The 26,797-nt window shown below is 32.3% G+C and overlaps 2 protein-coding genes across 3 annotated transcripts in view; both read left to right on the forward strand.

Moving 5' to 3' along the window:
• Window positions 1–24,193, forward strand: part of PIR (pirin) — an 88,533-nt gene extending 64,340 nt beyond the window's left edge. For both annotated transcript variants that reach the window (XM_031958968.1, XM_003765557.4), the window contains exons 7-10: window positions 7,905–7,949; window positions 14,843–14,925; window positions 21,055–21,121; window positions 23,995–24,193. In XM_031958968.1, coding sequence (XP_031814828.1) covers window positions 7,905–7,949; window positions 14,843–14,925; window positions 21,055–21,121; window positions 23,995–24,110 — 311 coding nt within the window. In that variant the 3' untranslated portion in view covers window positions 24,111–24,193. The remainder of the gene's footprint in view (window positions 1–7,904; window positions 7,950–14,842; window positions 14,926–21,054; window positions 21,122–23,994) is intronic.
• A 20-nt stretch (window positions 24,194–24,213) lies between these two features.
• VEGFD (vascular endothelial growth factor D) overlaps window positions 24,214–26,797 on the forward strand; it is a 48,612-nt gene continuing 46,028 nt past the window's right edge. The window contains exon 1 of the mRNA XM_012546069.3: window positions 24,214–25,255. Within this exon, the coding sequence (XP_012401523.1) occupies window positions 25,166–25,255 (90 nt within the window). The 5' untranslated portion in view covers window positions 24,214–25,165. The remainder of the gene's footprint in view (window positions 25,256–26,797) is intronic.

The following is a 26,797-nucleotide window of genomic DNA, read 5'->3' on the forward strand; positions in this document are numbered from 1 at the left end:
CTTATTTTACAAAGAGCTTAAGTAAACCCGTCTAAGGTTACATATGTATTGAATGGCAGAATTAGGATTTAAACTTGAATATCATAATTCAGATCAACATGCTCTACATTGCATCTTTCCTTCAAATTTGGCCAGTTCTGAGCCTGGAAAAGGTACATCAAGTATTTTGATGCTCTGTATATGAACATATCTTAGAAATGAAGGAAAATCATAATAGGGTCAGGAAGCCATCTCCAGAACTAAGTTCTGCTCTACTTTAAAAATGTTTATGTCACTGAAAATTCCATAGATTCTAAAGATCAAATTCTAATTTGATTCAAAAGAGCAAATGAAAGTCTTTCACCTTTTGCTTCTCTAACACCAAGTAAAACTGTTATTTAAAAGTACTAACAATAGGGACTGTTGACAAGTGAAGAAATCAACCTAAGGAAAATTATTTCATTTTTTTTCCTATGTGGTTTACATATATTTTAAATACTGTCATTCAGCCAGTCAATAAACATTTATTAAATGTCTACTATTTTGCCAGGCTGTGTGATAATAACTGTTGTTGTTATTATTTGTCCTTTGTTCTTGAAGAGGACCATGACATCAGGGAAGAGATGCCATGATATTCAAGTGAATTGAATTTGAGTGAGGGAGATCTGTGCAAGGTCATCTGCCTCACTTTCCCCTCCAGAGCCATCTGGGTCCAGTGGCCACATATAGATCAAGATGACTGGAGATGGCCCTGGATGCAGTGGGAGATCTTGGTCTTTTTAAACTAAGGTCTTCAACAGGTCTCACAGTTTGACCGAGGCCAAACTCATTCAGTAATTAAAGCTAGGTAGCAGCTGACAATCCCTGCTATTAAGGAGCTTGTAGACAAATAGGGGAGGCAGTATGCAAAAACTGTATACAGATAAGCTATGTATAAGATGAACTGGAAGTATTCTACAGAGGAAAGGCATTAGGATGGAGGAAGTTGGGAAAGGTTTCCTGTAGAGAGTGGGATTTTTAGCTAAAACTTGCCAACTTTTGTTTGAAAGCAATGTAATATCATAGCCTAGAGGAAGTCACCAAGACACTTACACTCCTAAAAGACTTAAGACTCTTTTCTTTTGAATGAAAAGCAGCAATCATCTTAAGTGGTACTAAAAATAGGCATGTTCCCCCCTACACACCCCTAAGGTTCAAGGCCAGAAAGATGTTTGGAATGAAGATTTAATTATTCTTAAGTTTACTCTAGTTTCTTAACTGGGGCTCCATGAATTTTTACTTTAGTACTTAACTATGTTTTAATGTAAATTAATTTCTTTTTCGATCGTCTGAATTTTATTTCATCCACTTTAAAGATTATTGTGATACAGGCTTATCTCTTCACTAGATTGTCAAAAGGGTCTATGACCAAAAAGGTTAAAAGTCCCTGCTCTAAAGTTTTAAGATAAGGGCAACTAGGAAGAGAGATCTAGGGAAATTACTATATGTGTACACATCAACTTGGAAAACATTATTCTCTCTTTTCTTATCTAATTCTTAATATTCTTATGTACCCACATTTCAAATGTCAGGTACAATCTACATCCTCTCTTCTTTCAGTTACATTTCTCTCAGTAACATAATACATGATAAAACCAAAATTTATAAGTTTCCTTTTCATTGACACAAAGAGACCTATGAATTATGCAAGCATCCAGATTATCTTTAGGTAATTTATATGCATCTTGTTCAAAAAATATTAGTTTGTAGATGTTCAGATGGAGTTTTCAAAGATAGAATCAACCTTCTATTACTTTTTTTTTTTAAATTAAGAAAAAAAAGCAATCAAATCCTATTACATTAGATAAGGGAAGAATTTATGAGAAAACAAGAGAGAAAACATTACAGGAAATAAAATGGATAATTTTGGTTATGTGAAATTAAAAAGATTTTGAACAAACAAATCTCATGACAATAGATTCCAAGGACTTTCCAGATTTAGTTCTTCCAGATTTCTCTTGTTTCAAATGATTCTTAGGACAAGTGGTTCCTAAACCTTGGAAAGTATTTTGTTATAACAAAATTTGTTTATAGTGATATTTATGTTAATGTGTCTCTGAGCTGTGTCTATCTTTGTATGTCAGCCTTGAGGTTGAGTTTATTTAACATGAGGCAGAGCTATGTAGTTACTTAAATAATGTGATAGAATGCTTCCAATCCATTCCATGCTAGTGATGAAAATATATTCTTTTACAAACCCAAAAGATGAAGCATTCACCCTTGGGAGATTTTCCTATAAATTCTTTACTCTTTTGTGTCAGGAAATGGCCTTCCTGATTCAGCCTAAATTTTATCTAAATTCTTTCCCATAAATAGTATTGGAATCAGTTTTTACCATCTCCCCATTTCCTTTAGGCGAGGCACATTTGTATTCAGTTGTGCTAATCTTGCAAAAAACAGATGTTTTGTACAGTGATTTTTGGAATGCAGTAGGTTTTAGGCATTGAATCTTACTGCGTATCACTTATGAAGAATACCATTTGTTCATTTTCTGACATTACCAGATTCTTTCACATTTGCCACATGCTTTTCATTTGTTAGCTGTGATATTAAAGTTGGTGTTTGCTTTGACTCTTCATTACTTGGATAACAATCTAATTTTCCTTACCAAAAACTGATAAATTTGCTAATTACTATTCATTGAGAAGAAAAAAAAAAACTGTTTCTAGGAAAGTATCATTTACTAAATTGGGTTTTCCTAGAAAAACATATTCCTTCTGGTCCTAAGACTTCTTCTTAAGTATCACCTCATGCACTGTGTGATCAGCTCAAAGTTTATTTACCACTAGCTGGTTCTCACCTTGCCCTCTTTCCTTGTCAATGGCTTTTTTGGAGCTGGCGATTTGTATATTCACATGTGCTTATTTGTGTTTATTTTTATCTGCATTTTCTTCAAAAATTCTTGGAAAGGGCATGATTTTTTTCAGACTTTGGAAAAGCTCTCAAGATAAGCCAGTCACTAAAGCTGATAGCTTGTTCAGATGATTTCAGCTTTGTATGTTTCTGTGTGCATGCTTTTTTTTTTTTTTTTTTTTTTTTTTAATAGCCTTTAATTTACAGGATATATACATGGGTAACTTTACAGCATTAACAATTGCCAAACCTCTTGTTCCAATTTTTCACCTCTTACCCCCCCCTCCCCTAAATGGCAGGATGACCAGTAGATGTTAAATATATTAAAATATAACTTAGATACACAATAAGTATACATGACCAAAACATTATTTTGCTGTACAAAAAGAATTAGACTCTGAATTATTGTACAATTAGCTTGTGAAGGAAATCAAAGATGCAGGTGTGCATAAATATAGGGACTGGGAATTCAATGTAATGGTTTTTAGTCATCTCCCAGAGTTCTTTTTCTGGGTATAGTTAGTTCAGTTCATTACTGCTCCATTAGAAATGATTTGGTTGATCTTGTTGCTGAGGATGGCCTGATCCATCAGGACTAGTCATCATCTAGTATTGTTGTTGAAGTATATAATGATCTCCTGGTCCTGCTCATTTCACTCAGCATCAGTTCGTGTAAGTCTCTCCAGGCCTTTCTGAAATCATCCTGTTGGTCATTTCTTACAGAACAGTAATATTCCATAATTTTCATATACCACAATTTATTCAGCCATTCTCCAACTGATGGACATCCATTCAGTTTCCAGTTTCTAGCCACTACAAAAAGGGCTGCCACAAACATTCGTGCACATACAGGTCCCTTTCCCTTCTTTATAATCTCTTTGGGATATAATCCCAGTAGTATCTGTGTGCATGCTTAACAAAGAAACACTTAACTCTGAGATGGGAGAAAGACTAGGAGACAATTTAAATGAACTTGTCATTGTTCAGTTGTGTCTGGCTCTTTGTGACTGAGGTTTTCTTGGCAAAGTTACAGAAGTAATCTTTTTCCAGGTCTTTTTACAGGAAGCTGAAGCAAGCAGGGTGAAGTGACTTGCTCAGGGCCACACAGCTAGTAAAGTGTCTGAAGCCAGACTTGAACTCAGGGTCTTCCTGGCTCTAGACCCAGTTCTCTAATTTGCTTTGCTAACTACCTATATAAAATGCACAAGCAAGTTTTTCTCAAAGTTTATAGTGCACTTCAATTGTGACTTGTATGTCTTTGGGGGTTTTACTTCTGAATCTTGAATTTAAATCCTTAAATACAAGTATTGCAGACTAACAGACTAAATTGTAGAATGGTTTTGAACAAGGGAAAGAGGAGAGAAGTGGAAAAGAAGAGGAGAGAGAGGCAGAATAGAGATAACAGTCATGTATTTAATTAGTAACTTTTAGTCAAATTCAACTCATTTGACTAAAATTTTTTGAACTTTGAATAATATATATATACATATGTATGTGTGTGTGTGTGAATGTGTCCTGCACAAGAAAGAACCTGTTAATATTCAACTTTTTAAAAAAATTTTGTCAAATGAGTTGAATATATATGTGTATATGTAGATATGTATATATATATAATTTGTCTCCAGAATGGTGGCAAATTGCAACCTGAGATATGATATAATCCAGAGAGTACTTGTGAATCATAAATATAAACATTCCTGGGTTTAGTTTGAGGAGTGTGGATGCATGTTAGGACAGTTAAGTCTTTTCTTGGCGTGGCAGAACATAATTGTTTTCAAATAGCACATAATCAGAAAACATGAATTTCATCTGTGACTTCAACATAAACCTTAGGAATCCCTAATCACATTCAGTTTCTCCCTAGGAAAATGCAAAATAAAGACTAATTCCCTAATTTCAATAGAAAAAGCCCACAAGATTACTGAACATCGTTTAGAGGTGCCATGGATTTAAAATTATCTAAGTAAACTTTTGCTTATTTATAAAATGAATGAATCTGAAACCTAGATTAAATAATAATAAACAATTTTTTAAATAAGAAGGATATATTTGTTATGAAAAGTATTTGATAAAAATCTGTCATGAGATCACATTTTTTTTCTGTTAAAATGCGACTTAGTGAAACACTAAATAAAGCATTCTGTAAATTTTAAATGGATTAAAGTTTAGCATATACATATATAAATGTATATTTCTTATTTCTACCCTCTCCTGCCCAAGTCATGTTGATTGTATCTCTGCTGCATCTTTCAAAAAAAAATATCCTTTCATTTTCTTCCTACATCCTGACACTAGTGCTGATTACCAAAACAATTGCCTGGATTGTTACTTTAGTGACAATAGATTTTCCTATCTTCACTCTCTCTTGTCTTCAACTCACCCTTCATATCATTACCAAAATTAACTTTATGTTCTTGAGGTTCATATGCATATAGTCATATTTCATTTATGGGGACCGTGGGTCCTAGTTCTTCCCTCTTGGAGACTGCAGGGAGCTCAGAAATTTTAAAATTAGTACATGTTGTGCTATACAAAAATCTGATTGGATTGACACTGGATTGGGCAAAGACTGATAATAAAATGGCAGGTTAGAATTGTGTAGTACTATTCATTAAACATTCAAAAACTTCCTTTAAAATCAAGTTTTATAGAAGATAGGTAACAAGCAATAATGCTGCTGCAGAGCAGAGAGTGGAGGGCAGTGGGGTTGTGGGATGGAAGGTTGTTGGGGGTAGGAAGAGGTGTACAGGACAAAGCACAGTCTTCTTCATCCCACCAGATGCACCAGATCGCCTATTATCAACTAGAGTTGCTAACTGAATTCATGTGTGTTTGTACGTGTGTATTTCTACATATATGTGTTTGTATATATACACATTCACATACATAAAAACATACCCACATCTGTGGGGGAGAGAAAGATACAGAGAGATGGGAAAGGGAGAAAGAGAGGGAAAATGAGAGAAATCCTCTCTACCCTCCAAATAGAACCACTTTTGATTCGGAGATGTACTGATAAATGTTTAACAACTAATTCTTTTAAGTTAAGAGATTTATTTAAAATTTAATCTGTATCATTAATATTTTTTCCATCAATTGAGTCTGGATAATCAACCAAAAAAAAATAAATAAATTAAGACCTGAGCTGTAATTTCTGAGGTATAAATGCTCATACTAAACCTTAACAATTGTCTCTTGTGAGCCTGTTCAAGCTGATTCTAACCAGCTTGTACAAAAGAAAAATAATTAAACTGAAACATCTATTGTATTACATCTTATAAGGTAAAAGTTCTTACCTGTCAGATATGAGGCAGGACAACAATATAATAGTTACAAAAACTGCCCTCTATACATGTAGCCTAGAAGGGAAACAAAATAATAGAAAGGTTCAATTCAATCAGTCTTTACTTAGCGTTTGCCATATGAAAGGCATTATGCTAAGTGTTGGGGCTACAAAGACAAAAATGAAAGTTTCTGCTGCCTACAGGGATCTATAGGAAACAAAATAAATTAGGCTTTTCTTTTGATAAACTTCTAACCTAACCAATATCCTTGACAAGAAAACCCTAGACACAACTGAAACAATTAAACATGTTAGAAAAAAATATTCTTGATCTTATGTAGCTTAAAAATGTTTACCATTTTTAATAGTAAGCAGCAAGTAGGTGTAGATAGATATAAGCTTAAAAGTAGACCTTATATGTACTTAACATTTTCCTCTCCCTGTCTCATTCTCTGTACCTACTTATTTTTTCTGGCTAGATTGATAATTCCATTAATGTTGAGAGGTCCAGAATAGAAACTCCCTTAATCAATGCAGAGAAGTAACTTTTCTGCAGCTTAAAGTCCCAGGACCACATAATCTTACTCACTTCTACCTCTTAAATTACTGTTTTCCCTCAAATCCTACCTCCTGCCGAAAATCTTTCATAACTCCTCTTGCTGTTAGTGCTTTCCTCTTTGAGATTTCTTTTCATCTTCTTTATATATCTCAAGTTATTTACATGTTGCCTTTCCATTTCAGAATTTTAGCTCCTTGAGGGCAGGGGCAATTGCTATCTTTCTTAGTGATCTCAATGTAGAGTCCAATTCCTGGTTAATAGTAAGTATTTAGTAAATATTTTTTGACCACTTAACTAGCATATCATCTTATTATAAGTGTACCCATTCATAGTGTTATTTTTGAATCAGGAAAATTTGAGTTCAAATCTTGTCTCAGATGATGGACTAACTTGGTAACTCTTAAGTTATTTAATATCTGTACTTCAGTTTTATTTGTAAAATGAGAAAATTGGATTTGATGACTTATAAAGTCTTTTCTATTTCTAACTTGATGAAACTACAAATTAATTATTCAAATATTTAAGTGCCTGGGGCAGTTGGAGTCGTGAAAAACTGAATGTGACTGAAAAATGATAGGCCAGTATTTAAGTACCTATTGTGTGTTAGGTTCTTAGAGAATAAAGACAATCCAGTCCTTGCTCTCTGGAAAAATAACAACTACTTTTATAAATATCAACAACCTAAATATAAGATCTTGGAGAGGATAGAGGAGGTGAAAGCAGTAGCTGATGACTTTAAGAGTGAATGAAAAGTAATTCATGATTCTTTTATGAAAATTTGAAAACTTAGAGTAGTTTAAGACATACAAAAAACATTTTTCTGTTTTCATGTGACTAACACTTTAAGAGTCTAAGATTAACTCTTTTAAGAGGTTTAAAAAGGAAGAGTAAAGCTGTTATTGTAGAATGTAGTCAGTCCAATGGACTTACTGTATTTTAGAAGAAAAAAGGTCATTATTGTTTATACTTCAGATTTTAATGTGCAAATATATGGGCCAGGTAACAATTTTAATATGACAGATTTTTCTCATTTTTTAAAATTATTTTTTGAACTTGGAACATCTGTCCCCCTTTGAACTGTTTCTATAATAGCAAATGAAACATCTTAGCTGAGTGGTTTTTTCTTCATTCTTAGCTTATTTTCTTCAAAATTATATAACTAACCTTTCAAAACTGTTGATTCTATTTCAGGATGGACAGCCTTCATTTACACAATATCTGGCAATGTGTATATTGGTGAGTATGTTTTGTTCAGTTCTCAATTTCATCTAAATTACTATTTTCAAATGGTGGATTCAATTTCCTGAAATTACTTGTTTGGAAAATCAGACAAGCTGAAACTCATGACTTTAGAGTTTGCTCTGAATGCAATTGGAAATTGCCTTATGGAACAACTTTGTTATTAGGTACCATCAACAAAATCACTTATCTCAGTAATCTTAAAAACAGACAAGTTTGATAATTTTATTATCATGTACACACACATAACTCTGTATAAAGACAGGTGAAATGCAGTTTCTTTTTCCAAAGTAATTTTTGATTCCAAGAATAAATAATTCTTAGAGAAGCAAAGAGAACATATTTTATGGACTGTTTCCACTGACTCATCACTTTAACAGAAACAACTAATCAACTAAGATAGAAGGGAATAAGAAAAAACATGTGAATTTTTAGTGGTAGGATACAAACTCTCAAAGAGAATGTGAAAAAATGCAAGTGAGAATATAGTCAATTTAAGATTAATGAGGTGATAGAAGATGAAGGATAAAATCAGCAAATGAAATCCAAACTCATTTTACTCAATTGTTTCAACCTTGTTTCCTGCCAACTTTTTTTAAAATCAGAGAAGCTAACAACAACAATAATAAAGTGCTATCCAGTAAATAAGAGTGACATATGCTTTGAATTATTTTTCCAGGTTATATATTTTTCTGAGTCATGCTATTTCTTTTGTCTTCCCTCCCTTATGATCAAGGGTACATATGTACAAAAACCTTTGACAGTATTTTGGTCATTGTCTCTCCCTAAACTAATTTTTTTACCCCTGGTTTCAGTGTGTCTATTAGAATATGTATAATCTTGTTGGTCATATTGATGAGGTCTAGATTTGGGGTATCCAAATGAAAATGAGGTCTAGTGGCAGGTTCGGGGTACAGGAAGTCAAGTAGAGCTCCCCTGCAATCCCTTTGGATTCAGGGCAAGGGTTGAGAGTTAAATGAGGTCTAGTAGTGGTGCAAGAGTCCCCTTTAAAGGAATTTACAAACCCGAAAACCTAGATTGATAAGAAAGGTTTATTATGGGGTTTGGAACTAAGGTTAAAGTCTAGTTAGTAAAAGATGTTAAGTAAAGAGAAGAGGGCACCGGAAATATTATTCCACTGGGAAGAGAGTCTTTGGTGTCAGGTATGGTGCTGGCATGTTTTGACTCTCTGCAAAGAGAGCACTCCAGCTTGGCTCTTTTATAATGAGAGATTTAGCTAAAGGGGCCTGTGGGTGGAATCCCAAGTTGGCTCCTCACTGGGTTTCAGCGAAGGCTAGAATTTGCTTGGTGGGGGTTGGGAAGCCTGAGCAGATCATTAGAATGGGAGCTGGAGCAGCCAGCTGGGACTGGCTCAGATCCGATGGGGGCTGGGAGAGCCTGGATCTCCTATTGGAATTCAAAGGGGTGCTTTTGACCAGGATTTGTGAATCAAAGGTCCTAGCTTCCTGAATTGATAATGCATCAGCTAGGAGAGTTTGGGAATCAGAAAGGAATAAATCAATCTGAAAGGACTAGTTTCTTAAAGGGACCACAGCCTGTATCAATATCACTTTCTTCTCTGCAAAGTCATCTGGACCATGGGTTGATCAAACTCACAACCTCAGCCTCATAGGGACCATGTTGTAGCTACTCTAGCTGCCCATTCACTGGAGAAAGCTAGAATTTCTCTTTTAATTGCCTGTCCTCAGTTGGAGAGCTTCACAAGCAGCAAAATGGCAAATGGAAACTGGAGAGTAAATGAGAAGCACAAGAAGAATTCTGTAGTGTGAAAAGCAGGTAAAGAAAGCAAAGGCTTATTAAAAATCATTTTATTTCTAAACTTTCTAATATGTCTGCTAATGAGAATATTATATAATGAAGATAATCAGTCAATCAGTAAACATTAAGTACCTGTTTAACAACAATGTACTATGCTAAATGCTGGTGTTACAAAGAAAGGAAAAATACAGTAGCTGCCCTCACAGAACTCACAATCTAATGAGAGACACAAGATGCCAACAACAAGATAAATGTAAGATAAATGAGAGATAAAAATTATAACACCAAAAAGAATGAAAGGATTGCCATTAAGAGAATTATGAAGAAAATTCTAATATTAATTTAGAGGAAGAAGAGATCATTTTAGCAGAGAAGGCTTCACAGAAGATGGTTTCTTGAGGCAGTATGGTATAATGAATATTCATTTTAGAGTCAAGAGAACTTGGATTAAAATTTCATCTCTGACACATAGCGGCTTTACCACTGTGGGGGGATTCAGTCGGTGCCCTAAGAGCATAGAATCATACATTAAGAGCTTAAATGGACTTGACATCATTTCATCTTATCAAGTCATAGATTGCTGTCAAAATCTTCTTTGGTATTGAAATTATTACACTAAATAAATCCTGAATCCTTGACATATTGACTTAAAACTTTTATTGCCTGCTTTCCAGGGCTATTGAGAAGAATGAAAAAAAATTTTAAATTAAATTATTGAAACAAATGAAATTAAAATTTGTTTTTATTGTACCTTATAGGATAAGTAGAATTTTTTTTTTAACAAAATCTGTTAATCTTGTCCTGGCTGGAAGTGCAAGTCTGGTCTCATTGACCTAATCCTATTCTGATCAGCAGGGTATTTTTTTTTTTTTAATGTGCTCTATTTCTTACCTGGCCTGGTTCAGCTTGTCTGGGTTAATAACGGGGTTCATGAAGGAGAATAGTGATGAAAATGGAAATTGGGGCCAGCTGGGGAAGGGCCTTAAGCAATCCTTAAGAATTCTGTGGAGGCCTGACGCCAGAACAGAGGGTGCCATAAAGATGAGCCATGTGTTCAGGAACCTGACCAAAGTAAGGCACATTATTTCCTACACTTGTCCCCACTAGAGCAGAGAGACTTCCAAACTACTTCATGAAAGGGATCCCGAATATGTTCCACAGGATACAGGAATCCATTCTGTGGGTCACCCTCTGTTGCTTGCCTTTTATACTCTTTTATACCATTTATACCAGGAGAACCCAGGAGTTTGAGAAATCAAAGAAGAAGAAGCCAATTGACAAATACAATAGTCTTGGTTCCCTGGTAGTCATCTCTGTGACTTGGTAGAAGAAGTTTGTATAAGGATAGTTTGAAGATATAATAAACTTCATACTTCACAGGGAAAAAAATAATATTTGGTAGTTTATAATTCAACCCATCAGAAGAATTTTTTAATGTTTTTAATAACATCAAGTTTATTGTTTGGTTCCTAGAAAACATTAAAACAATTATAATATAAATTGAAAGATTTTAAAATCTCAACTAGCTTTCAATGGTTGTGTAACAAAAAAACTATTTGTATTATCCATGTAGTACCAAAAATGTATTTGATCAATTTAAACATATAGTGAGCACCTGTGTATTCATTGCTATTTTCCCATAGAACAAAGCAAAAGAAGCTTCTACTTTCTAGAAATTTACAATCCAATTTGGGATACAAATAGAAAATTGATAGTATCTGACAATATATATAAAAATATACAGTGTAGAGTGCTAAATGGATACTAAATGAAAAAGGAAGGGGGGGGGAATAGGAAGAGGAACAAGAGAGAGAGAAGAAATTGGAAATTAAACATTGAGAAAGAGATTCATAATAGTGAGTCACACCCTTCAAATACAGTATTCAATTAGAAACAGGATTTAAGATTGCTTTGCCCTTTTACAAATGCTTGGACAGCCAAATCCAAAAATATTTGCAATTAAATTGTTTTCACTCAGATTTTTTTTTTTTTTTTTTATTAACTGTACAGTAAGATTTAACATTCTTGGCAAAGGTTAGCAATGGAAACTATTTAGTATCTGATCTGGCTCTGTTTGTAATTGAAAGTTGTCAGAAAAAATAAAGTATTCTTTTTTTCTGACTTATTTTAGACTTAGGAGATTACTAGATTGACGAAAAATTAAGTGATCTGTGAACAAAGATTTTTAATCAGTTTTACTGTTAGAGTATGACTTTGCTTTAAACATTTCATTTTACAACATAGAAGCTGAAAGACTCTTTCTAAAAAAAATAAGATAGGGACCAGAATGACATGAATTCTCATAATTTCTATGTTAAGATCTACATTAGTATGTCACTTCATATGACCTTTCTAGTAACAATTAGAGTGAATTCTTTCAGATGGAAAAAGAAGAGGGGAAATGGAAGAAATTACTCCATATAAATTCAAATTAGGGTTTTCTGGCCAATTTGAATGCCTCAAAAAAGCAATTAAAACAAACCATGTAGCCTGATAGCACTGCCCTCTCACTAGTCACTTCATCCTAAAAATAATCAAAACTTTTTACAAACTGCTTTGGTCTCTATAGGCTACTAAACTTCATAGTCAATAATTGTTCCTGCCTTAGAATCAGGAAGACCTGAATTAAAATTCTGCTTCAGACACTAACTAGCTGTATGACCACGTACAAGTCCCTTAACATCTCTTACCTTTAGTTTCCTCATTTGTAAATAGAGATAACAATAGTACTTATCTTCAGTGAGATGATAATTGTAAAGCACTTAGCACAGTGCCTGGCACATTTTAAGTACTTTATGAATGTTAGCTATAGTTATTATTATTACCTTAGAGTGTTGATGTGAGTATCAAGTAAAATAACATAAAGTTCTTTGCAAACCTTAAAATGCTACATAAATGCTAGTTACTATTGTTATGTAGAGAATACATATTAAGGTTATTTTTATATAGAATAAAAAATTTATTCTATATAGAAATATTTTAAACATATATATAATGTGTGCACATATGAAAATATATAATAGATATTATGTTTAATATATACACGTGTGTATGCATGTACACATACACATGTGTGTATACATGCATATGTCTGTATATATATGCATAAATATACACATGCATATAATATAGAAACAATTCATGGATCACAAGCCATTCCACAGTTTATCAATAATACTTTACATATAGTAGAGCATTGTTATGTCCTGTTTTCTAGAGCCCCCAAATTGGGGTGACAAAATGTACCGTTGCTTTCTAGAAACCCCACACTGGGGTGATTAAGATATATCTTTCTAGTGGAGAAGTGATGAGTCAGGACTCCTGGGAATGGTGAAAAAGCAGAGTCGGTTTATTTCAAGGGCTTTCCCCTTTTTATAATGTAAGAAAAACAACACTGTATGTAGGACCACATAAACAACTTGCAATTATTGTTTGTAGATGACTCTTTCCCACCTGGTATCACTCTTCCACCTGGTATCACTCTGCTTCAATCTCAACAAGGTTGTCACTGCTCCCTGACTTCTCAGGAAGGCTGAGAGCCCTTGGGGAGATGGGAAGCCAAACCAGACATTGTCAGCAGGTTCCCTCTGGGCTGAAGGGTCTTTTTACCTTACCCAGAATTTCCTCACTGACTGTGACCCACTACAGAGGATTATAATACAGTCAGAGAATTTAGCATGGGAAAGAAATTTAGAGACCATTTAATCTATATCTTAATTTCATGTGACTATTTTATCTCAGCCAATCAAATATCTTTACTTTCCTCTAAAACTCCACAGGTCTTTTCTTAGTATATTTAGTTTTTAAATTTTTTCTTTTAATGCTTCCTGGAATTTTTTTTTTCTTTTTCTTTTATATCTATTAAGTTTCTATCCAGGCTTTTAGATTCCGCCTAAATCAACTTCAGGCTAAAATGGCAATCAGAAATGTTCCAACAAATCCCAGCTTTGCCTCAAACTCTAGTAGAGTTCTAAAAATACACTAGGGGAAATAATGACAGAGAAAATCAAAGGAAAATAGCAATAAATTTTATAGATAGTTTACCAGATAAAGGTTTTCACATCTAAAATATATAAAGAACTTTCTCAAATATATGTGAAAATGAGTCTTTCCCCATTTGATAAATGATCAAAGGATATGAACAGATACTTTTTCAATGAAGAAGTCAAAAGTTTATTGTCATATTTTAAAATGCACTAAATCATTGTTTTGATTTGAGAAATGCAGATTAAAGCAAATTTGAGATATCATTTTCCACTTATCAGATTGACTAAAATGATAGAAGGGGAGAAAGTGACAGTTGTTGAAATAGTTGTGGAAAAATCGAGACACTAATTCATTGTTGGTGGAATTGTGTAGACTACTACATGATCTATTTAGAAAGATGATTAGGGAAAACACAAAAGGATTACATGTTCTAAAATGTTTATAGCAGTTCTCTTTGTGATGGCAAAGAATGAGACATTGCAGAGATGTTCAACAACTGAGAAATTGGTCAAACAAATTGTGGTACATGATTGTGATGGAGTACTATATATTCTGTTATGAAATGCTTGTTTTATTCCATAAATAAAAAATAAAATTGAAAGAATATAATGTCCAGGCTAGCTCTCTGGAGGGCCTCAGAATCAGTCAGAGTCAGGATCAATCTATGTCCTTGGTCTTTAGGGGAGAAGTGAAGGAGGCAGGCAAGCTGCCATGCGGCTTTGCCAAAAATGATTCCTGGACTCTGGAGTCTGGAGCTTTAAGTCTCTCTCCTTGTCCTGGGGCAGAGTGACTCTGACCTCTCTCCTTTAGCCCTCCAATCCTTGCCTGCGATTACCTCACCACCACACATTCAGCAAGCACCACTAATGAGGAGAGCTATCACATCATCATCTCATCTAAGTATATATGTATGTAGAACCATTATCCCATATCAAATAAGTAATTAGCCTTAAGTGCTCTGCTGCCTCAGATTCAAGTACATCTTTTCAGAGTTTTAGCCCTCTACAAAAGAAAGTATAGTGAATAAATATCATATTTAGTGTATATAATTAAGATAATATGCAATCATTCGATTAATATAATGGAAAATAATCATCAAACTTAATGTCTATTCTTTTTAAAAGGTCCTGATGGTGAACAACAAAAGGTTGAATCTCATCACTCTGCAGTTTTGGGGGAAGGTGATAGTGTCCATGTAGAAAACAAGGTAACTCCACAATAATCATTTTTATTTTTTGAAATATTTCTTTCAGCTACTTGCTTAGAAATTGGCCAATGTTCTTAACTGAATCTCTTTGTAATCTTAGTTTTTAAGTTTTTCCCTAGAGAAAAAAAGAGTCCATTATAATTAAATTTATCAATCCTCATTGATTTTTTGAAATTTTCAGTGGTTCACTTAGATGGCTCTTTTCAGTAAGAATAAATCTTAATTCTTTATATTTTTCTAAAACAAGCCAATTATTACTTTTTCCTAAGGGAATTTGAAACCCTGACAATACTCTAGTCCCATTCTCCATAATGTTAAATTTTATCTTTACCTTAAATGGAACAAAGTTTTTATTTTATTATTTTTCTGCTATTACGGTAAAAGCTAAAAGCCAAAAGGCTTAGAAGTAGATGAATTCTTAGTTGTTTTGTTGTTTATTACTTTTGATTCTCATTGTTTTTGTTGTTGCTGTTTATTAATCCTTTGAAGAGACTGTGAATTCAAAATTCAAATAAGCAATAACTTGAATCTATTTTTTGGAAAATACATCATGAGATGTCTCTTCTTGGGATGGAGTAAGGGAATTCTGTTCTTATAAGAGGATGAGGTGGCACAATGGATAGAGTGCTGGACCTAGCATCAGGAAGACTCATCTCTCTGAGTTCAGATTTGATCTCAGATACTAGCTATGTGACCCTGGGCAAATCAGTTAGTCCTCTTTTCCTCATCTGTAAAATGAGGTGGAGAAGGAAATGACAAACCCACCACTCCAGTTTCTTTGCCAAGAAAATTGTAAATGGACTTACCAAGAATCATATGCAACAGAAATTACTCAACAACAACAAATGTCTTTCCCATGCTTGTTTTAAACATATTCTTCTGTTACATTTTTGAGTCATTACCATTTTAGCCAACTAAACAATGCTGACTATGACACAGTTATCCACTCAAGTAAATGACTTGTAAAACTAATATTTAAGATTAATTTTAGATGTATTAATTTCAGATTAATGTTATACATTAACGTAAAACCCTCTGGCAGCAAAAAAGATTATGACTTGCTGAAGGCTCAGATTAGCATTTTAAAAAATAAATTGTTTTTAAATTTTAAAAAATAATGCTAAGATTATCTTGACTTATAATTTGGGGAAAAATTATATTAAAAAAGATTAATGTTATAATGAAAGGATGAAAAGCCTTATAAGATCTTCTAATAAGTTAAAACAAGAAAAAAGACAATTAGGAAGTAGACCTGACTTAAATAAGTTTCTTAGAACCTTAGAATATAAATTTCAAACTAATAGTCATTTTTAATCATTTATCTAGATACGATTAGTTATCTTATGTAGGCTCTAACTTTAGGCATCCAGAATACTGCTACAAGCCTAGCAGTAAATGAAAATGCCTCTGAACAGTAAAGAAAATTATTTTCTTAAACCCCATACATTTTACAGGCAGGGATAATATTAATTTAAAATATTATATAAAATTAAGATTGCTGGTTGAATGAACTTGACTAGTTTTTCTGAAAATCTTTCATTAATTTCAATTCTTCCTGATTCCAAGTCCAGTATTCTAACACCAAGACAAGAGAGTAGAAGATATTATGGATCACAGTTTTTAGAATGCTTATTAAAATTAAATTAACTGTTAATATTCTAAATATGTGATTCTTGGCCAGTGACCACATCATGTACTTGTATATATGTATAAACATATGCACATATGAATACAGGCACACATATATGTGAATATATTTACACATCATATTCATGTTAATGATTTGTATAAATATATGTATATTTCATTTTTGAAATTCTCACTGTAAATGAAACTAGAAAGAAAAAAGAAATTATAGCTAAATGGAAGGGTGGCTCGTGTGTGTGTGTGTGTGTGTGTGTGTGTGTGTGTGTTTCTTAAAGAAACATATATTGTAATGATTTAGAAGAGGTAGATTTATAATGTATCCAAAGTGGCAAGAAGCATGTCACAGAACTCTAAACCATCTCATAATGTTCTTCTTATATCAAATATTTGCAGCAAGACTATAAACATAATTTTATTATTCCTCACCATTGATTATTAAAGATAAAGGAATTCTATGAATAAATCAATAAGGTTCCAAATTCAACCAAAGAATACTTTTAACAATGACTTCAGTGCAAATATAGACGTGGGCATGGGAAAGGACAGAGATATTTGTTGAAAATATAATCAAGAATAAGAAATGAAAGACCAGTACTTATAGAATATACAGAAGCTTCATGCCTTTTTTTAAAATAGAGACTTAAGATGATGTTGGATACAGGAAGCATCAAATAGCACAGGAAAGGAAACTGATTATTTTCTACCTGGAAATGACTGTTTATTACTGTGGGAGATGATTTCTAAATCAGCTAATCTATATAGTGTCAGGCAATTTACTGTTAGAAAAGTTAAAAATCAATATCAAATTAAAAGAAAGAATAGAACAAGAAAACATATATAGTTAAGGCAGCATCAAAATCACCTTCTTTCAGAAATTATTAACATTAAAAAATGAGAACTGGATAAAAGAATGATCATTGATTCATCACTTCACCATTCCTTAAAAAAATTTAACTTATTTAAATTACTGATATAAATTAATTAATATAATTTTTCAAGGAGACTAAAAGAGCCTAAAGTCTTTTTTTCCAGAATCATTACCTTTGCAAGTTGAGAAATACTGTGTTATAACAATATAATATTGTTCAGTCATGTCCAGCTCCTTATGATTCAATTTGCAGTATTCTTGGCAAAGGTACTAGAGTGGTTTGACATTTCTTTCTTCAGCTCATTTTATTGATGAAGAAACTGAGGCAAACAGGGTTAAATGGCTTGCCCTGGGTAAGACCCTTTGATTGGTACCTTCCATAATAAAAGATTTAACTTAAAAATGAATATTATCTAAATGTCATGTGTGAGCATAATAAGAAGTCTGAGAAACAGAACCCTATTAAAGCCCATTATGAATGCTTTATCATCATTTAATATTGTCTTTATATGTACAAGACAATAAACCATTAATTTCCCTCATACTTTTGTGATTTTATTGTTTTACCTCTTATTGAACTGAGAATTAAAAACTTTAAAGGTCAACAAGAGCAAATTATACATCATTCATAGCTTCAGTTTGTTTCCATTTGAAATTTTAAAAAAATTAATTTATTATCATAATAGGTATTCTGAAAACAAAATCAGTAGCGTAGAGTCATAAATAGAGACTCACTGACAAAAACAAGGGACAGGTAGATGGCTCAGTAGACAATAGTGCCACTCTTAGAATCAGAAAGACCTGAGTTCAAGTTTGGCCTCAGACTTGAGTTGAAGAAAGAAATGGCAAACCACTCCAGTATCTTTGCCAAGAAAACTTCAAATGGGGCCATGGAGAGTTTAACCAACAGGAGATACTTGGCAATGTGTCTTGGTATTTTAGGAGATGAAAAAAATCTGTTTTTGTTAAGCAATGATCCTACCTCCAGAAAATCCATGATGCATGTTGGGAAGGGGGATTGAAGCATGCCCTATAAATATGTGATACAATAAATAAAAAGCTTCCTTTATAGCTTTTTCATCAAATACAAAATATGTCTTTGTTTAGTTCCAGATAAATACATATGACTTAAACCAATTTTCCACCATCTGTCTACTCATTGCTCACTGTTGGATTAAGTAGTCTCAGTTCCCAGATGGTGAAATTATAACTTTACCCCTGCTTGATCACAAAGCTAAGATCTCATTTTAAATTTTTAAGAAAGATGACTGGTCATATTGAGAATGATAGGTTTAAAGAGAAAGGAAAAAAAAACAAACCAGAAGCCAGTCTAGTAAAATATAAATGCCCTCTCATAGCCACTGTTATGTTTTTGTCTTCACAAGCCCAACACCTAGAACCTAGCTCAGAACCTTGCTACTTATTGAATTTAAGGAAATATAGTTTTGTTACATCAAGAGATAGATAGTTTTTTTAAATTAAATCCCCTTTTTTTTAATTAAATCCCTTTATTTTCAAAACAAATGCAAAACCTTGTGTTCCAAATTTTTTTCTTCTTTTCTTCCCATCCCCTCCCTTAGATGGATAGTTATCCAATACATGTTAAACATGTGCAATTCTTATATACTTATTTCCACAATTATCGTGCTGCACAAGAAAAATTAGATCAAAAAGGAAAAAAAATGAGAAAGAAAATATAATGCAAGCAAACAACAACAAAAAATGTGAAAATACTATGTTGTGATCCATACTCAGTTCCCACAGTCCTCTCTCTGGGTGCAGATGGCTCTCTTCATTACAAGACCATTGGAACTGGCCTAAATCAAGAGATAGTTTAAAGCTAAGATTGTTAAGACTTGAAACTTAATCAATTTGCCAAGTTTTCAAGAGTATGGAAAACCAAACACAAATCTCTAGACAGTTCATTCATTTCCCAATTGAAAAAAAATTAAGGAGGGGAGTTATATCCTCCTGTTTGAAATGAAAATGAAAAAAAAATCATGTAAATTGAAAAATATCAAAAAGTGCTGAAGATTATATTTGTAAGCTTTTTACCAATTCAAAATACATGGCTTAAAACTTTTGATTATGATTCCCATAAGCATAAATAAAAGAATATATACTCATATACATGGGGACATTTACTTATTAATAAATTATACACATGTTTTACTTTCCTACTGATTATATACATTATAATATTCATACATAAATATGAGTTTAAAAGCATTATCTTATCCCATAAAAATAAAATAACATTTGATCTGAGAGTCAACCACTAGAGTTCATTAAATAATAGATAATACCATAGTTAGATCTGCAATAAAGAAAATTCAGTTTGGCAGCAATATGGAAGATACAGACTACATGGGAAAAGTATACATTATATATTTGTTTTTATGGATTTTACTCATGAAAACTCTGGAATTATTTTATTCAAACCAAATTATAAAAATCAGAGAGAAAACATAAAATAAACATATGAATGAAGAATAACCAAAAAGATTTTTTAAAATTTATTTTGTTGCCTATTTGCAATTTGTTTTCTTCATTACTTTGAACTATGAATCCAGGCATTCACTAAATGGAAATAGAACAGTTGCTCAGTAAAATATTTGTATGTTATTAGCTAAATTAATATAAAAGCTTATTGCTAAATTATAAAGAATAATCATGTCCCTTAAAGAAAAGATGTGAGAAGATATCTCTACCCAGTCCTTTAGAGAAAGAATGGGTCCACAGATATACAACATTTCATAAGCTTTCATTCCTTTTCAGTGTATTGATCAGTTTGCTAATTTTTTATTTTCTTATATTATTTTTTTAAGAAATACTTTTTGTTATAATGGATGGCTCTTAGGAATGATGAGGGAGAGGGCTAGACAGAAAAATTTAGTCAATATTAAAATTACAAATTATCAATAACATTTTATTTTTAAAAAATATACAATTTATAAACTTATTTGTCTAGTTCCAGATAAATAGTAACACTGCCATATTTCCAATAAGGAAAATATTTTGATAGATAGTTTTCAGATAATTAAATGGGGATGATTAATGAATAAGAAATACCATTTCCAAATAATAAATTCCATACTTGTAAACTATACAGTGTTTTTTGAGGCATATGAGAAATAGAGCTTATTTTGAATTATAGTATAAAAAATGAAAGGCAGTTTGTCCGAGTCCCTGCTATGCAAGGTAACCTATTTTCATTACATTTCAATCAATTTCCCTCCCTTGGGATCATTGTAACAAGCAGTGATTAATACCAAATCTGCAAAAATTATTAGCCTTTGTAATGTTTTCAAATGTTTTTGTGCAGGGTTCCTGACTAAGACTAACTGAATTTCCATTTTATTTCTTTTTGAATAATTTGTAAATGCTAAGACTGTTCTGACTCAGTCTTAAAATTTGCTTCCCACTATATAATCTAAAGAGTTGGCTTTTTACAATCTCTGCATTGCATAGAAAATATTTCAGAATAGTTTAAATCCTGAATTTGGAATATACTTTTATCAAAGCATTACACATTTTATTCACTTACTGTTTGATAGCCAAAAAATTCTGGACATAAGCTTAATTATAATTTAATCTTTCTGTTATTGAATTAGGATCCTGAAAGAAGCCACTTCATCTTAATAGCAGGGGAACCAATTAAGGAACCAATTGTCCAACATGGTAAGACAGCAGCGATGGTGCTTTTCTTGATTAGTTTTCTTTTTTTTTTCTTCTAGTAATGAGTGTATGTTATTACTGCAGAGAATGACAGGATTACACCCTATCCTTCCTAGAGTTCTGAGGACCTTGTTCTACTTTTTAACATAGAAAGGAAAGATTACAATGTTGGCTTCTGCTGTTTATTCATTATTCACTCAGCAAGTATTTATTGATTATCTATTATATTCAGGATATCATGTTATACCATAAAGAAGATATATTTCCTATGAGAAGCTTACAGGCTAACGTGTAAAATTTAAAAAGTGATTTTAGTAGTATTTAGTAGTATCTTTATAGAGTATTACACTTCCCAGTAAAAATATAGCTGTTGTGAGGGATTGTCTCCTAAAACGTTTCCAAGTTAAAGAGTCATTTTCTTTTTCTCTAAGTCTGTAACTAACTTGAGAGAGAGCAATTATTCTAGAACATTTTGTGCATTTGCTCTGTAGAGACTATTTGGTTTTATTTACTGAAAAACAAACACTGAATCACTTTCATCTTTGGGATGAAGTTTTATTGTGATTGCTAAAATAGAAATCGATATACAAACATTAAATTAATTTTTTCACCTTTTCATTTTTCTTCTTTTTTTTAGCTTTTTATCATTATTTTCTCAATCAGTAGTACAACTATTGTTATATGGAATGGATTGTAAAGTTGCAGAATTATTATTAGCAAGAAATAAGATAATATCAGAAAGAACTAAAGGGGAATGAAGGAGACATTTGGGAATAAACTTCTCGAATAGGTAAATAACATCTGCTCCAATCATGAAAAAAGTGACTATATTAAGTGACAAGTAGCCCCAAACAGTAAGAAGCTCACTCTTGTGATACTTTCTTTTGGTCTAGAGAAAACTGTATTTTTCTCTTTTCTTTTAGCAGTTTTATAAAGCCTATACATCCATTTGCAAAATAATGTGTTTAAATATATAAAATATAATACATATGATTACAAAGGAAACGAATTGCAGTGAAATACAAATATATTTTTAAAAATTTGAATGAAGTTTACAGACCCCAGATTAAAAAATATTTGCTGTAAAATAAGAACTCTTGGTATGCAGCACACATATTGAGAATATTGAGATAAGCAGATGTATTAGACATTTGTTTAAAACTTTGATAAATAAAGCAGAATATTGTTCTCTTTTACCAGACATTAATATCCTAATGTCCTATTCTCTCATTTAACATGGATGAAGACAGTCACAAACTTTTACTTATTTGGAAGTAGCTTATTATTTAGTCATTTTAGTCACCTTCTACTCTTTGTGACCTCATTCGGGTTATCTTGGGAAAGTTACTGGAGTGGTCCTTCTCCAGCTCATTTTACAAATGAGGAAACTGAGGCAAACAAGATTAAAGTGACTTTCTCAGGTCACAGTGTCTGAGATAAGATTTGAACTCAGCAAGTTGCATTGATCTGATTCTAAACCTAAAGCTTGATCTACAGTGCCACTTAGCTGCCTCTTTCATAATAGCATTTCACTACCAAATGGATTGTAATGAAGGAGAGAAGGCAAATATCCCATTTCCTGGGAAGAGTTAGGGAAGAATTCTTTCTGCAGGTTCAGATAGAAAACTAATAGAAACTTTTTTTAAAGATTAGCCCAGAACTATTTATTATCAATGAAGCACTGCTAGTTTGCACAAGTTAATTAGAACTTCTTGAAATATGTATTGAGGTATTGTTGTTCTAAGAAAGAAAACTTGTCACTGAGGAGTGAGTCTTTACTTAACAGGGGCTAAAGCTATGATTTGAAAACCAATTTAACATAGCAAATTATCTATCAATATTTAATTTGAGCCTCATAATAACCCTAGGAAAGAAAACTCGGGCATTGTCCCCATTTTGTAGATGAGAAACCTAAGACTGCTGGTTATTTTCATAATATTGATCAATTATCAAAAATGTTCCTTTATACAACTAAAGCTAAGAAATGTTATAATTTTTTTTAAATAAAAAAAAGAAATATTACAACAACTATGTTGGATTATTAGCTCTCCTAATAAGTTGACATTGACTTGTTTGGCATTATGGATAATGAGTAGATGGACTGCTGGACTTGGAGTTGGGAAAGTCTAAAACTTAAATAGCTGTGCAATCATGGGCAAGTCATTTAATGTCTCTGAGTCTCTATTTCCTCTGTAAAATGAGGACATTATTTGTAAATCATTAAGTAAATAATAGGTGTTTAATAAATGCTAATTCCTTTTTATTCTACTTATTCATTTTTACAGGATTGTTGTAAGGCTCAAATAAAGGTGGATATGGAGTCAGAAAAACTTTCAAATCTAGGCTCAAATAATATAATAATAGCACCTATGTCATAGGATTATTGTCAGGATTAGATGAAATAACATGAAAAGTGATTTACAAAACATAAATATCTTAAAAATTTATAAATTTTAAACATATACAAATATTATTATGGGTAAATCATTATTAATCTATTCTTTTAGTCAATTCTATTATTCTATTAATCCATTTCATGATTAATCTATAATGAATAAATCTAATTTAAGAATTAATTAGTTTATTAATAAATTGATTTATGATTGCTAGATTATTAATAAATTATAATCTATGATTAACAAATTACTAACACATTGTACGATATAAATATTAGTTATTATTATTGATATTATTGTGCCTATCTCTTGCCTCAAGGAGCTCTTACTGCATTTGGCTAAGGACCAAACTAAGCTTCCCCCCCCCAACTTTTCTGTCATAAAAAAATTACAGAAGCTTCACTCACAGTTCACAGAAACCAGTGAAAAATACTGTTTTCTCTCATCCTCATATGACTATCTGACATCTTTTTGTTATAGGTCCATTTGTGATGAATACAGAAGCAGAGATTTCTCAAGCTATTATTGATTTCACAAGTGGCAAAAATGGATTTGAAAACGCCAGAAATTGGAAATCCAAGATAGGAAACCAGTGAAAAAGTAACACAGTAGGTCTAGCTGCTTACCAGATGGTTTCCATTTGTTACATGCTCAATGTGTGTTTAAAAAAAAAAAAAAACCTAAGTATGTGTCAGTACTTTTTCAAGATTACATAGTTAAACATGATAAATGTACTTAGTTTTTTTGTAGAAACATGTGGAAAGAAATTTCTGATATATACAAATAAATATTGATTCTGTTAAAAAAAAAATTGGAGTGTCTTATTTTGATCTAAGAACTCTAGACTTTTGTTGGAGGGAGGGCAAAGAGGAAGGGTTAGGACTAAGGGATAAATGACTGGGAACAAGCAGATTCAATTTCTCTTATGAAGACCTATTAAGTAAATCCTGTGTCCCAGGCAGTAAACGGGTGACCTTTGAAGCAATGTTAGCTATTCCACTACGGAACTCATCCAAGCCTAGACTGAAGTTTCATGTTACAGGTTATCTGCTTTAAAATAGAAGTCAACCAGAATGTTTCAGTGAGTTTTAAAACTGCCATGCTATTGGTAGGAATATAATAGTATTAGAGCCAAGACTTTGCTGCAGTTTCTGCCAAAGTCTGTGTCAGATTGAAGACACATGCTTCTTCTGCAGACTTTCATGAAGGCTGTGAAAAAAGTTTTATTACCAAGTTGGATTGCTGCACCAGGCAACTTACAATATTGTCTGTTAGAATACATTTTTTAGAAGAAACGTGGACATGCCTGATTTTAAAATCTTCTGGACATGAAATGGATTGGGGAGGGCTTTGCATTTTCAGGTGGGAAGATTTTTTAACTTCAGAAAATTCACAGTTAATTTTGAGAGTGTAAGAACTTTAATTTTTTTTCTCTTCCAATTCCCTCTCTCCAAGATCACTTCATCCAGATACTTTAAGTTGGATTTGTTTACCACTGGGTGTGTGCTTTTTGAATTGGAAAATTTGAGAGTTTAGAGAAAATGTTTTGAAAACTTTATTTTTGCAAGAAAAATGCATTTTGAAACAGTTACCCCTAGCTGTGAGATACCAACTGTTTAATAATCTGTGGACATTTAAAAAAAAAATCAGAATGAACACACAGTGGGCAATTGTGAATATTTTCATAGTCTCCTATCTGCATCTCCTGAGGGGATCTAATTATCAGCATGGACCTATGAAGGTAGGTGAGTTATATTTGTGAATTGGACAAGTGGAAAAATAATTTTCAAGGGAAAAAATGCTTTCTGACTCATGTTAATGATATTGTGTCCTATAATTCTCCTCTCTCTACTATGCACTTAACTTTGTGTACATTTAGAGCAATTCTAGAATGTGTTTATTAAAAGTTCTATTCTTCTGTTTAAAAAAAAAAACTCTTTTGAAGTAATTTCCTTAAGAATAAACTGTCACTCTAAAATAAAAAAGAGGAATAAATTTATGAAAATATTTATTAAGGGGTACTTTTACCAAATATCACTTTTTAAAAATTTTCTCCAGGAAATTTGCTTCCATTCATTTATGAAGTATTCTTCTGGAAACGGCACAGCATTCTCCATGAAATACTTACTTATTTTTATTCTACAAATAATTTTTCTGGCTTGATATTCTGGCACATTCTAATTAGCAAAAACTGCTTCTTTGCTCCTTGCTATTACTGTTTGTTTTTTTCAAGAAAATCAAGAGTATCTTGTTTGAGACAAAAGCATGTGATAATTGGTAGTAAAGAAAATGTTTATTTTTGTTATTACATCAGGAAGCATCATATTCTCAGACAATTTTGCAGATGATACTTTTTCAAATTAGAAATAAGGGGCAAAAAAAATCAAGACCAGTCACTTGACTTGGAACATTGAAAAAGTCTGAAAATATTTTTAATGAATAACACTTGTGGACCTCCTGCCTCTACAAAAGGATGGGTGGTAGGAGTGTCTATTCATATTTCTGCTTTTAAGCAATGCTTGTTCTTTATAATTTTGCAAATTCACTTTTGGTTTTTTATAACTATTCTTTCTGTTCACATATATTACATTCACAGTATATATTGTTTTCTTGGTTCTACTTACTTCATTCTGCAGCAGTCCATGAAGATCTTTCCATGCTTCTCTATATTCGTCTCATTTATCATTCCTTACAGTATGTTTAATATTCCATGATGTTCATTTGCCACAATTTGCCATTTCCTAATTGATAGACATTTACTTTTTTTTAAAGCAATTCTTTGATATCATAAAAAATGCTGTTATATTTTGGTATATATGAAAAGTTTCTTCTTAAGACTCTCATGTGGGTATAAAACTGAGTTGTCATCTTGCCAAGTGTCTTGATTCTGTGTACTATATCTGTTGTCATATATATTTGTAATTCCCAGAAGATATTTCCGGTTCCCCTAATTATTATTGCCTTCCTGAATGATATTGTTTTCCGCCTACTCTGTATATTTGTTGTATGTATCTAGTTATTTATGTTGTCTCTCCCATTTGAATGCCATACAACCAGATTGTGATACTTTGAGGCAGACTTTTAATTCACTATGACAGAGATCCACATTAGGATTTCAGGGCCAAAGCAGGTAGCCAAGGTATATATCTCAGGAGCTAAGAATTTTTTTTTTAAAAATACAACAAAACTTTATTTAAGAATGTAAAAACTATTCTTACCTCATGGACCTGGAGGCTGTCATCTGCTAACTCTTCACTATACTATGATGCCTTTCATCATTTAA

The sequence above is a fragment of the Sarcophilus harrisii genome, chromosome 3 (genome assembly GCF_902635505.1).
Source record: "Sarcophilus harrisii chromosome 3, mSarHar1.11, whole genome shotgun sequence".
NCBI classification, from domain to species: Eukaryota; Metazoa; Chordata; class Mammalia; order Dasyuromorphia; family Dasyuridae; genus Sarcophilus; species Sarcophilus harrisii.